Below are 14,335 nucleotides of genomic sequence, written 5' to 3'. Positions count from 1 at the left end.
TAAGGACAAGCAAGGTTTAGGTGGTGGAAGAAAACTGGAGTACCCGGAGAAAAACCACCAGACTACAGCTAGAACCTGGTAACTGCTCTACTTGGGATTCTAACTCATGACCCAGCAAACGAGCAACCACAGCAAATATGGAACGTATCAAGATACTTAATTTCTCTCACAATTGTTGTAGAATAAATAATAAAATCTAATTGGTGTGAATAGCAGATACGTTCATCTACAAAATGAAACAGCAATAAAAATAAAGATCAAACAAACAATTCAAGATTTTATTTCAATAGAATAGGTGTTCTTGCACCATATATATGTAACAAATACACGTGAACTTTCATCAAATCTTCAAATTGTCATAAACAAATTTAAAGTAATACCGGCTGGTTTTCAATAGCTGCGAATGCATCAGATCAGTACATTATAAATAGATAAAAATAGGATTGGTGTACGACAAATCAAAATTTTAATTCTACAACAATGGAAAAAGCTGAGGGATAATTTACATCGTCAGAAACCCACGAGTTGTTGCTCTAATTGTATGTGACGTAGCAGTGTCTCATGGGTTCCTGATGATACCAGATATACTGAAAATACGGTAAGTTTCCATACAAATATATTACTAAGGGCAAAAAATTTTTTTTGTTTCAAGAGTCTGAATTTCTTCGTAATTACTGAAAAATGCATTTGGTATGCAAAATGTTTTAAAAGAAGAAAAAATATTCCTTTTATGGAAAAAAAAATATATCAACTTAGTTCAACAGAAGTAAATCCAATTAAATTTAGCGAATAATTTTTTTTTCCACCAATCAAAACATCATGACCATAATAAAAAATTTTCAAATTTTCAGAATTACTAATGCATATACTGGATAGATATATCTCTTCGAAACCAGGTACAAAAATGTTAATAATGTGCTGGAGCCAGTGTGTGTCTTTGAGACAATATGGTATTAAAATATATAACATAAGTATGTGAGCAAAATAAATAAAATTAATGAAGTCAGATTAAAGCATATTTCTCAAAACAATCTTTCAATGAATTCCATGGCATTAAAGATCCTTTTCTTCCAATGGCTTTGGTTTTATATATGAAATAATGTTAGCCTTATGGTTAATATGTAATGGTAATTTTTAGAAGTCTAAACAAATAAGCAGAATAAAAATACTGCTGATTTCTCAACACAAAAATTTAAACATTTAAAAGATTATATCACAACAAAGGAGTTATGCTAATTATTTAAAAGACTGGTAAAAAAAAATGTTCTGGTTACAAATAAATTATCCTGGTTCAATAACACTAAAATCCCTCTCTGTGAGATTAATCACTCTTAGTTAAGACTGATATCCCTATACGACTGAAATCCTTGTAAGATTGAAATCTCTTTAAGACTGAAATCTTTAAAAGCACTATCAGACTGCAATCTCTTGAAGACTGAAATCTCTTTAAATCTCTTTAAGACTGAAATATCTTTAAGACTCAAATCTCTAAAAGCTCTTTAAGACTGAAGTCTCTATCAGACTGAAATCTCTTTAAGACTGAAATCTCTATACCACTGAAATCTCTCTAAGATGGAAATCTCTCTAAGATGGAATTCTTTCTATGATGGAAATCCCTTTAAGATTGAAATTGATATCCCTGTAAGACTAAAATCCATGAAATTTCTTGACAAATCGCGGTTTTTTAACAAACAATATACTATTGATTTGCTAATCATAAAGTCATAAGTACAAAATTCCCGGTGTGAATGCTGATGCTACAACAAATATGGTACCAAAATAGATTCATTTATAGTTCAATATATCTGGAATGTTCAAATCATCAGTCAATTAACAAAAAAATATTTCAGCATGGTGGTACAGTACAGGTATGTAAGCACACAGGGACCTGGCACGAAAATTTTTAACCAACAGTATACATATATATATGTTATAGTATCAAGGGTATGAACGCGGCGGTCGAGAAAAACGGACCTGTTTTTTTAAAAACGTGATTATTTTCATAAATGGGTTCTATACAACATTGACGGATATCTTACCTTAAAGAGAAATAATTTATCTTTCCATTGAGTGCTTGATGAACAAAATTGGCCAAGTATTGACGAAGTTATGGCTTGATATATCGGGAAATTTACGAAAAGAAGCGTTCCGAAGAACAAATGAACATGGCGGAGACGGTTAAAGTAAGTAAGCTACACGATGTTTAAATGGAGTTTCTACAAAGTACGGGTCATGACACCTCCAAAGGAGATTGTGGATGACAACAGTTATGGGTACTGTTTACCACCACAGGCGTAGATTTTGTGATTATGGCTTGGTTTTTGAGGTGCCCATTAGAGCCGAGACGACATTTCGACCGGACAGGGAAATGTCTACCTGACATATTTTTCGTAAATTTCCCGATTCATCAAGCCATAACTTTGTCAATACTTGGCCAAGTTTGTTCATCAAGCACTCAATGGAAAGATAAATTATTTCTCTTTAAGTTAAGATATCCGTCAATGTTGTATAGAACCAATTTATTAAAATAATCACGTTTTTAAAAAAACAGGTCCGTTTTTCTCAACCGCCGAGTTCATGTATACTGTTAGTTTAAAAAAATTGTGCCAGGTCCCTGTGTGTAAGCACATTATTAAAAGATGTAAGGTGTTCCGTCTTTGCCTATTATAGAGTTAGCCCCCTTTTGGTATCCATTGCGATATCATCATTTTGTGGGTGCAATTCACATGGTTATCTCTGAAAAGTTTGACGTTATGCTCAAAAACACATGACGTCACAATCAATACACAAGGGCAGATAATTCTCTAATATGCAAATACAGATTAACAACTACTGTAAATGCGGAAATTTAAGCGAGGTGGAAATTTACCCTAAAAACATCTCGCACACATAATATTTTGCTTATGTAATATATATGTTTTATTTGCTGAAAAAGTATTTCTATGGCAAAAATAACTTATGTGGAAATTTTATGTTTGAAAATCGTGAAAATTAAACACCTGTGAAAATATCCGCTTTTACAGTAATTACATCTTCACGGAGGATCTCCTTTCTAAATCATTTTGCTGGTTATCTATTATTAGAATGTAGGATTTCCCTTATTCAATTATTATAACGATAATCTATTATTAGAAAGTGGGATTTCCCATATTATGCTTATAGTCTATAACTAGAATGTGGGATTTCCCTTATTCAATTATTATAATCTAAATCTATTATCAGATAGTGGGATTTCCCTTATTCAATTATTATATTGCTTTACTAAAATGTGGGATTTCCTATTACATAATTATGCTCATATTATCAATAATAAACTGTGGATTTCCCGTTTTCAAATAAATGTATTATGCTTTACTGCTAACAGTAAATATTTAGTAAGCACTGCAATCTGTATAATTACTCAACCAAATTTTAATTACACGGTAATTAATTACCAACAGAACAACATGTGACCAACAGCTTAATTACATGGACACTACAAACATTTTAACACTAAATGTGTATATACTAAATGTAAACAAAATGAGCAGTTGTAGAATAAGTGTAAAATAGTATATGGATGCAAAACTGCCAAATCAATATAGAAAATAAAAGTAGAAAAACAATGGAATTGTAATTGTATATAAAAGTGTTAAAAGCATTACAACAACAAAATTAACCAATCAAATCAGTTCTAACATAAGGCCATTAGTAGGTATAGTACAACTAATATGATTGGATGATACCATATGACGATTCCTCAGTAATGTGGACGCTGCAATGAAACGACCAAAATTTAAGTACCTGTGCAATTTAATTACCTGTAATATTTATTTACCTGTAAAATTTATCTTATGTGATTTTAATATAATTGTTTGCGGAGATGGAATAATTACAATGATGTCAATAAAAATTATGTTGTATACAATGTAATTAATAGCAATCAGGAACAATTTGGTTTTCTACTATTCAAAAAAGAAGATTCGGTATTGTTGCGGTCTCAAATGGTCTGCTTATAACACTATAGATAAATTAGTAAGGTCTTGTTTCCGTGGCTATCAAATCTATTATTATCACAAACAAATTCCATACACATGCAAGGGGTAAAATCTTCCAAAAGCACTTGTCGTTAAAGACGAGTTTACGAATGACCTAGACAAGAATTTGTTAAACTGCAGGTTCATGCTTTATTCCTTCTTAGCACATTACAGATTTACCTCCCTTTCGAGTATGTATCCATTGTGACGTCATTACTTTGTGACGTCATTTTCTTGAAAGTTATGCCATTAAATACTCTCTGAAACACATGACGTCACAATCAATACCTATCCGCAAGGGCAGATAACTTTGTAATATGCAAATTAGGAATAACAGTTTTAAAAGCCATCAGTTTATTACCTTATGTTAAAATAACTTAAAGTGATTGACAGATACAAAATATTTTAAAATTACACAGAGTCTACTCATTGGCTACTCTTCATAATGGGTATACCTACTGGCGCTTTAGTCGAGCCCTATCATATCGATATTTTTTCTATACTAAATACAGTTGGTCTAAAATAATCATGATTCTTGTTAGCCAAAACTCTGATTAGGTTATCTACTACATGTATATCTAAACTGTATGCCAAGCTTATACAAAGCTCAAAGAATAAAGCAAGATGCGGTTCAAATTTCAGAACTTTCAGACACGAAACTGTAGATTTACAATGTGCGCTTGAACAATATTAGAACATAAGAATATTTTCAAACAGATGTAGGCTTTCTTTGACAGATGGAAGACTTAAGTGATAAACACGTGCATGAACTAGTACATTTTCATCTGAGAAGGTTAATTTACATTCCAGCATACAGGCAAAACAAAGAAACAGTATTCGCTGTAAGTCAGTTACAGACTGTAAGATATATCATTCAAGATACAGACTTTAAGATCCATCTTAATAATAGACTGTAATGCCTAGTTACAGGCTCTAATTCAGTTACAGACTATAGGACAAAGTTACAGACTGTAGTTACGGACTGTAAAACATAGTTACAGGCTGTAAAACATAGTTACAGACTGTAATGCTGAGTTACGGACTGAAACGCTGAGTTACATAATGTAATGCTTATTTACAGAATGTAATCCATAGTTACAGACTGTAGTTACAGCTGTAATTCATAGTTAGAGCTGTAATTCATAGTTACAGGCTGCAATACATAGTTACAGAATGTAATCCATAGTTACAGGCTATAGTACATGCTGTAATACATAGTTATAGAATGTAATCTATATTTACAGGATGTAGTACATAATTATATATTACACACTGTAATATATAGTTACAGACTGCAATACATAATTACAGCTGTTAGATGTAGTTACAGGCTGTTATTGATAGTTACAGACCATAAACATATTTATAGACTGTAATACATAATTACAGCTGTAGTTACAGAATCTCTAATATAAGACATACTTATAGCCATAAGACATAGTTACAGGCTGAAATGCATAGTTACAGCCATAAGACATGGGTAACGTTACAGACTTTAAGACAGTTACGGTGAGAAACAGGCTGCACAGGTCATCAGCAGATATCCAGAGGTTAATATAGACTATGAGAGTCGGCCGCGCCTCGACCCTACAGCTGTTAATATGGGTATATACTGTGTATATATAGGGGTACACCTGTTACCTCAGGAGACGAAGAAATCATCGTATTCCAGCAGTGTAGCCTACAGTATTTATAAAACATTGGCTGTAGTCAATAGGACTAGCTATTCTGACTGTACATAAAATGAATCGTGCAGAAACCAAAATTATCTACATCCTATCGAGTAATTGACTTTGGAAATATTTTAAAAAATAATTGAATGTTCAGGTCTTATTAAATTGTGCTGCTATACTTTCAATAGTGAGAAAAAAATTCTCTTCAATCTGCGTTTTAATATATTTGATAAAAAGATTCTGTTACTTAATAGATATACATACCATTCGAGTTTTAAAATGCAATTAAAAGTGCATCATTTGTACAGGAGAATGAATTTTTATTTCCTTGCAGGTATAATCAGAGACTTTTTATTTTAATAATAAATATAGTTAATGTAGTTGTAAATTTTATACAGAATAATATGAATTATTATACAATTTATGTGAATTCAAGATTTGTATTAATGTTAATACATAATTATAAATTTTATAAATAGAATAATATAAAATAACTATGTATTTTATGTAGATTCAGAAATTTGGTTTTGGTTTTTGATAATAATATGTAATTATACATTTTATAAAGAATGATATATAAATCATTTTGTAATTCATGTATTGTACCTACTAAATTCAATATCAAATAGTCTTTTAGTACATGAAGCTAAATTCACATTCAAAACAGCACATTTTTTTTTACCTTCCTTTATCCAATAAACTTTTTCACCTTGATAACCCAGAAAAAAATGCTGTAAAAATAACTAAGAATTCTGATTTTGCAACAAAAATTGTGTAAGGCTCCCATCACCCTATTGTCTGAACATAAAGACTACTTACATAGGCTCGATATTCGGCCTGGTTACAACCACTCGACTTGGAACCGTCGTTAAAAATCACACATTCATCTGGTTCAACATGTAGTTCGTTAGGTGAGGAAACAAATATGAGTTTCTGGTGCAAGACGCCATTAATGAAATCCAATTTTATGTGCGGCTTCTGCCCTCCTTCCTGTCAACAATAAAAAGAGATAAATAAATCATTAATATTCAATCCATAAATAAAAAGAGGAGAGACACATTTTGAAGTATATACACTGTACTCCATATTGTGGGTATTTTAAATCTGATTGTCACAAAAAAATTCAAGTACAGTAGAGCATTCTACTTAAAATAGCGAAATTAAATTGTAAATTAATTTACAGTTCTTAATTTAAGAGCTGTTATTCCATATTTGCATATTACAGAGTTACCTGCCCTTGTGAGTAGGTATTACTTGTAGGTATTACACCCAAGGGGGATAACTCTATAAAATGCAAAGACAAAATAATCAAAATGATGCTAATCAAAATTTTCTTTTCCCTTCTTTCACTTTTTAATGTATTGTTGGTTTTTTTTATTTCATTTTTTTTTATTGGTAGTACTGCGATCTTGCATATATTTCAGACATTTAAACATTTCCTTTTCGTCATTCAAATCAGTTCTATAAAGTTGAACCTTTATAATTATTAACAGGAATTTTCCAATTTAATTTTGAAGTGGAATACCCAGTAATGGACAAGTTTTCCATGTTAATTTTAATAAACAAGATTTTTAAAAATTCAACTATAATTTATGCAACATTTTAAATCACAAAGCTGACATCAGAGACTGTTATACATTTAAGAATAGCTAAATCAGGTTTAATCTGTTATTTAAATAGCAGAGATGAGTATATAATGTAAATTGATTTATTCACCCCTGAAGACACATTAGACTCCTCTAAATCAAAGACTAGACTAGTCCATTATGAAATTTCAGGGATGATTCTTGCATTATCAAAGAATGACAATAGTAATTGATGAAGGAATTTTAGGAAAGAATGTTATTTATATATTCATGCATGCTATGTTGCAGCTGTTAAACAAATGTCTCCATTTTTCACAGCATTAGCTCTTTAAAATGCATGTCTTTAAATCAAAATGCAATTTAATCATTGTACATCAAGCATATTACAGATAGCATAAAGCTCATAAAATTATATACATGTACATCAACATATAAAATGAAAATAGATTTTAATTCACATCCTAGAAAAATAAAAAATAAAATATTCTTTTAAAAGCTTAAATTGACAAAATGTTTTACTTAATATGGAAGCTGATTTTTTTTTTATTTCAATATGAACATTATATTTGTAACTACATGCATATTTCATGGTAAAAAAAGTTCATCAATGACTATAGAATTACTTTTAGAAGTTATGCGAAAACATATTGTTAACTCATTCACCCTTGAAAACACAGTTGGATTCTTCCAAATCAAAGAACAGACCAGTCCATTATGAATTTTAGGGGGTGAAATGAGTTACTATATAAATAATACAAATATCAATGACCTCTTCCTTACAATCTGTGATTGCAAATGTACACCACATCTTTAATGAATCATTGTGATTCATTGATTTCAATTAAATTTTCATCAGTAATACCTGTAAAATGCTGAAAAATCATTATCTTGTTTCACCTCAATTTATGTATTTGCATATTACAGAGTTATCTGCCCTTGTGGGTAGGTGTTGATTGTGACGTCATGTGTTTGCGAGCATAAGATAATACTTTTCAGAGAAAACAACGTAAATTTTGCACACAAAATAATATATGACACCATAATGGATACCTGTCCGCAAGGTAGGTAACTCTGTAATTTGTTAAGACGGAATAATAGTATGTAAATGACACCTCTATGTCAACATTTACAGTAGGTCAAGGTCATTTGATAGACGGGTGACCCAGCATCACAAGCCCCTATATGCTTAAACTATCGGTTTACTCTGTATACATGTATATTTAATATATTGCTTAAACATGTTTTCAGTGTTTAATTACCACACAGCCTAAACAAAGGACTTTTTACCAAAGCATAAACTAAGGATTTGTACCACATCATAAACTACCAAAGCATAAACTAAGAATCTGTACCACATCAAAAACTACCAAAGCAAAAACTAAGGATTTGTACCACACATAAATTACCAAAGCATAAACTAAGGATTTGTACCACACATAAATTACCAAAGCATAAACTAAGGACTTTTTACCACATCATAAATTACCAAAGCAAAAACTAAGGATTTGTACCACATCATAAACTACCAAAGCGTAAACTAAGGATTTGTACCACATCATAAACTACCAAAGCAAAAACTAAGGATTTGTACCACATCATAAACTACCAAAGCAAAAACTAAGGATTTGTACCACATCATAAACTACCAAAGGATAAACTAAGGATTTGTACCACATACAAATAAACTAAGGATTTGTACCACATCATAAACTACCAAAGCATAAACTAAGGATTTGTACCACATCATAAACTACCAAAGCATAAACTAAGGATTTGTACCACATCATAAACTACCAAAGCATAAACTAAGGATTTGTACCACATCATAAACTACCAAAGCATAAACTAAGGATTTTTTACCACATCATAAACTACCAAAGCAAAAACTAAGGATTTGTACCACATCATAAACTACCAAAGCATAAACTAAGGATTTGTACCACATCATAAACTACCAAAGCATAAACTAAGGATTTGTACCACATCAAAAACTACCAAAGCATAAACTAAGGATATGCACCACATCAAAAACTACCAAAGCGTAAACTAAGGATTTGTACCACATCATAAACTACCAAAGCATAAACTAAGGATTTGTACCACATCAAAAACTACCAAAGCGTAAACTAAGGATTTGTACCACATCATAAACTACCAAAGCATAAACTAAGGATTTGTACCACATCATAAACTACCAAAGCATAAACTAAGGATTTGTACCACATCATAAACTACCAAAGCATAAACTAAGGATTTGTACCACATCATAAACTACCAAAGCATAAACTAAGGACTTTTTACCACAGTATAAACTACAAATTTTTCACCAAAGCATAAACTACGGATACAAATTTTTCATCAAAGCATAAACTAAGGATTTTTTACCACAATAAATTAAGAATTTTTTACCAAAGCATAAACTAAGGATTTGTACTACATGAGAACTACCAAAGCATAAACTAAACATTTTGTACCAAAAAATAAACTAAGGATTTTGATCCATATTAAAATTGAAGAACTTTCGAACCACAGCATAATTTCATAAACTAAGGACTTTTTCTCAAAGTATAAACTAAAGACATTTTACCAAAGCATAAACTTGGGACAATATACCACAGCATAATCTAAACTTGGGACTAAATACCACAGCATAATCTACCAAAGCATAAACTAAGAACAAACAGAAAATCAAAACATGAAACAAACAAAACACCTAAATATATACAGTCTAAACTCGTTATCTCAATATCGATTGACTCAAAATTTCGGTTGAGTCGAATTAATTTTGAAGTCCCGATTTTTTTCCTTCTTTGTATTATTTTAGGATCGGATGACTCGAATTTCGATGACTCGAAACTCCGGTTGAGTCAAAGTCAATTCCTGGTCCCTAGAACGTATTTTCAGCAAAATAATAGTCGCTATCTCAAATTTAATTTCAGTCAAAATTTCAAATAAAAAAAATATCAATTACGTAAATATACAATGCATACAAACAACTGAAATTCACCTGTGGTTTGTCGTAACGCATGATAGGTTTAATTTACCAGCATCGCGATCAGTATGCGTAGGCCTATGGAACATACTACAACAATGACTGCTAATTATGAATTGTTTAATAATCCTTTAAAGTCTGGCTTCCTTATAAGTGATATTTTACAATTGTGACTTACCTGTACCTAGATACGACCTTGTAAGTTGGAAAATCATGATAATATGCTGATCACGGTTATAGGCATGTACCCGGCTGTAATAGTCATAAGATAAGGACCGTTTAAAACCACGTTCTGATCAAACCTAATGACATTACGTTTGAGTCGAATTCCGGATAAGTCGAATCATTTTCGTTGGTCCGTTGAATTTTGAGATAACGAGTTTTGACTGTATATAGTATGTATTGTAGCAATTAAGGTCTATACAATGTGTATAGTATTCTTCAAAGCACAATCTTCAAAGCACAATGCTTCAAAGTACAACAATGCTTCAAAGCACAATGCTTCAAAGCACAATGCTTCAAAGTACAACAATGCTTCAAAGCACAATGCTTCAAAGTACAACAATGCTTCAAAGTACAACAATGCTTCAAAGTACAACAATGCTTCTAAGTAAATAGCCTGCTAAGGGAACAAATGACTACAATAGTTACTGTACAAGATACAAATACCAAAGTTTAGAAATTAATCTCAAAATTTCAGAAATTACGATTCAATGATGGCTTGAGACTCTTAATAATTTACTGTAGAAAATTTCAGCTTTGATACTTCAATATGATTTTTTATTTCACTTTTAATTGTTAATTGGGTTGATTCAGTTTTGAAAAATTACACTTACTCAAACCAAACTCAATCTATACATTTTATTGACATTTTAGGAGTCAAAGGTCAGAGCACATATACCGTGTGGTGGATATATATTGTACCTAAATAGTCAAAATAATGCTAAGAATTCACTCCAAACATACAAAAATATCTAAATGAAAAAAAAAAACGAAAAAAAACTACTTTGATGTTTTAAGAACATACTTAAAAAAAACCCACAGAAGATAAATAAAAAGAAAACAAAAAAGGTTTGGCATTCATAGGAAGTAGGTAAAATCAAAGAATGAAAGAAAACAAAATACCTATATTATCATTTTTTCAATAATATACAATATTCGGATTTTAAACAATATATCAATGAATTCTTTAATATGTAAATCAATTTATAACAAGAAATAATACAATTTTTTTTCATCTTATTTGAAATAAGCAAGCAATTGTTAATTTCTAACAACATGACACCAAAAAAACAAAACAAAACAAAAAACAGAAAATAAACAAACAAAATCTATTTAACAAATTCAAGCAAAGAATTAAAGCAACTGTTGCAAAATGACAGAGGATGAGTGAAGATCTAGAGAGGACAACTTGAAATCATTACCATGCATTGGGTTCTATGTAGTGAGACTGGGCGAATGAAAAGTTTTGGAGGCGAGACAACATGTGAGGTCAAACCGGATTGTGTCCTCGTAGGTAACATACACTGCAAGAAATATGTCCCTATATTAACTTTCTGTTGGAGATACAACTTAAACCTAATTGGCTTAAAATGCTTCTTTGACCTGATTTGACCATTGAACTATTGGAAATGCCCCTTTTCCTAACAACATGCTTCACTTTAATAAGACAGTCTATACCAATGATGAATTCATTAATAAATCATCCTACCTAAACCTTATGTGATACAAAGTTTGATACTGTTACACTAGCAGTAATAACACAGACTCACCGACTGAGAGATTCGACCACACAAGGCCTTGTGCTGTTTCACAACTGAGAGATTTCACCACACAGGGCCTTGTATCGTCACAGAAATTAGAAAACTGACCAGAAAGTACCTTGTATGGCCACATGACTTGAGAGATTTGACCACACAGGCCTTGTTATGTCACTCAACTGATTTGACCATGCAGGGCCTTGTACTGTCACACAAGTGAGAGATTTGACCACACGGGCCCTTGTACTGTCTCATAACATAGAGATTTGACCACACAAGGCTTTGTACTGTTAAATGACTGAGAGATTTGACCACACAGGGCCTTGTACTGTTCCACGACTGAGATATTTGACCACTCAGGGCCTTGTACTGTCACACAACTAATTTGTCCACATAGGGCCATGTACTGATGTACTAAGTACTATGTATTGATAGGTACTAAGACCTGGCAATGGTTTACTGATCAACACAATCAAAGTAATTGACCAACACAAGACCTTGTATTGACAAAATGGTGGTCACAACAAAGACCGAACACTGAAGGGAATGACTTGAAAACAATGCATATCAGGTTGACACTTCTAGAAGAAACAAGTAAATACCATATCAATGTCCTACCCCATAGAGAGGATTGATTAGTACAAGATATATATACTAGACCAGACTGAGAATGAATCGTAAATTTACAGTCTCTTATTCAGTCTTTGCCCATTTAAATGCTCCGCCGCTGACAAATGGTATTTTTTCTCTATCAAAAACAAGAGCAGACAATATACCGGTAGCATTTTTCTTCAGTTACAAAAGCTACTTACTTTACACCATTACCACCATTCAAAAGTTTTAAACACAATTAAACACCAATTGTTGTTCAAATGTCGAGTATCGTTTATGCTCTGTCAGCTGTGGATCATCTTCGAGAGTTATCTACCCTTGTTGGGGTAGGTATTGATTGTGAGGCCATTATTTTGGTAATGTAAAAATTCTTGTCATACGTCTCATAATAAGTAAAAGAGCTCTTTGGAATGGGGGTTATGAGGGGTGAAAATAAAGAATATTGTGGATGAGTCAAACTATGAAATTAGGTGTAGTCAGTATACAGTGATCAGTCAAAATAATACACTATACACAGCAACAGCCAATAACCAAATCTGAAGTTAGTGTCACCCTACACCATGTGATATCTATCCACACAACAAATGCCGACAACATCTATCCTACAGCTGCTATATGTGCATGTGGTGTATTGGAACATCCATAGCCTCAAAAACCATCTTTTAAAAAGACTTAGAAATCACATGATATAAAATATACCCATTTTTTTTTTTTTTTTTTAAATAAACAATTCAAAGATATTATGTCTAATTCTCATCATTCTTTATTCAATAACATTTTTGGATGTTAAAAATAGATTTTCATGCCTCCATATAAAATCTGAACAGGATGTGACATGGAGGGATACCCCACCCCCACACCCCATCGGACCTTCCATACCCTATTTCATGAGACTAAGACAAGATAAAGCCTATTGTATATTACAGAATCATCTTCTCTTGTGTATAGAAATTGTGACATCATGTGTTTGATAAAATTGCACACACAAAACTTAACGAAGACACGATCAGCAACTTCCTTTAAGAGTTGATAACCCTATGTGTCAATGTTATAAATATGATAGAATTGCTCATACACAACAACTGAACATAAAATGAAATTAGGAAAAAAAATCTGATAGTTAAATATGATGTTATAGAGCTACATGTATTTAATAACAAGAGGCCCAGAGGGCCTGTATCGCTCACCTGGTTGGTAATGCCTAGTAAGGTTCATTGTTTCTTTTCTGAAGGAATTTGAATATTTACCTCTAATTCCCCTATTGGGCCCCACTCTTTCTGCTCAAGAGGGTTAGAACCAAAAATTATAGGAATTCTGTTAACCCCAAGGATGTTTCTGGGCCAAATTTGGTTAAAATCCAAGCAGAAATCTAAGACTAGTAGCGATTTATAGGATTTACCTAAATTTCCCTATTGGGCCCCGCCCCTCCTGCCCCCAGGGGGTCAGATCCAAAATTTATACAAGTTCTATTCCCCTTCCCCCAAGAAAGTTTCTGGCCAAATTTGGTTACAATCCATGCAGAACTCTAGGACAAGTAGCGACTTATAGGATTTACCTCTATTTCCCCTATTGGGCCCCGCCCCTCCTGTCCCCAGGGGGTCAGAGCAAAAATTTAAACAAGTTCTGTTCCCCTTCCCCCTAGGATGGTCCTGGCCAAATTTGGTTACAATCCATGCAGAACTCTAGAACAAGTAGC

At 32.2% G+C, this 14,335-nt stretch overlaps 1 protein-coding gene across 1 annotated transcript in view; it reads right to left on the bottom strand.

Moving 5' to 3' along the window:
- Positions 1–264: 264 nt before the first annotated feature.
- The window catches only part of LOC138330148 (tetratricopeptide repeat protein 17-like), a 36,465-nt gene continuing 22,394 nt past the window's right edge, over positions 265–14,335 (bottom strand). Inside the window, 3 exon segments of the mRNA XM_069277562.1 lie at positions 265–5,697; positions 6,509–6,679; positions 11,692–11,793. Coding sequence (XP_069133663.1) covers positions 5,659–5,697; positions 6,509–6,679; positions 11,692–11,793 — 312 coding nt within the window. The 3' untranslated portion in view covers positions 265–5,658.

Source organism: Argopecten irradians, chromosome 8 (genome assembly GCF_041381155.1).
Source record: "Argopecten irradians isolate NY chromosome 8, Ai_NY, whole genome shotgun sequence".
In the NCBI taxonomy this organism is placed as follows: domain Eukaryota; kingdom Metazoa; phylum Mollusca; class Bivalvia; order Pectinida; family Pectinidae; genus Argopecten; species Argopecten irradians.
This window is presented reverse-complemented; position numbering and strand designations above follow the sequence as displayed.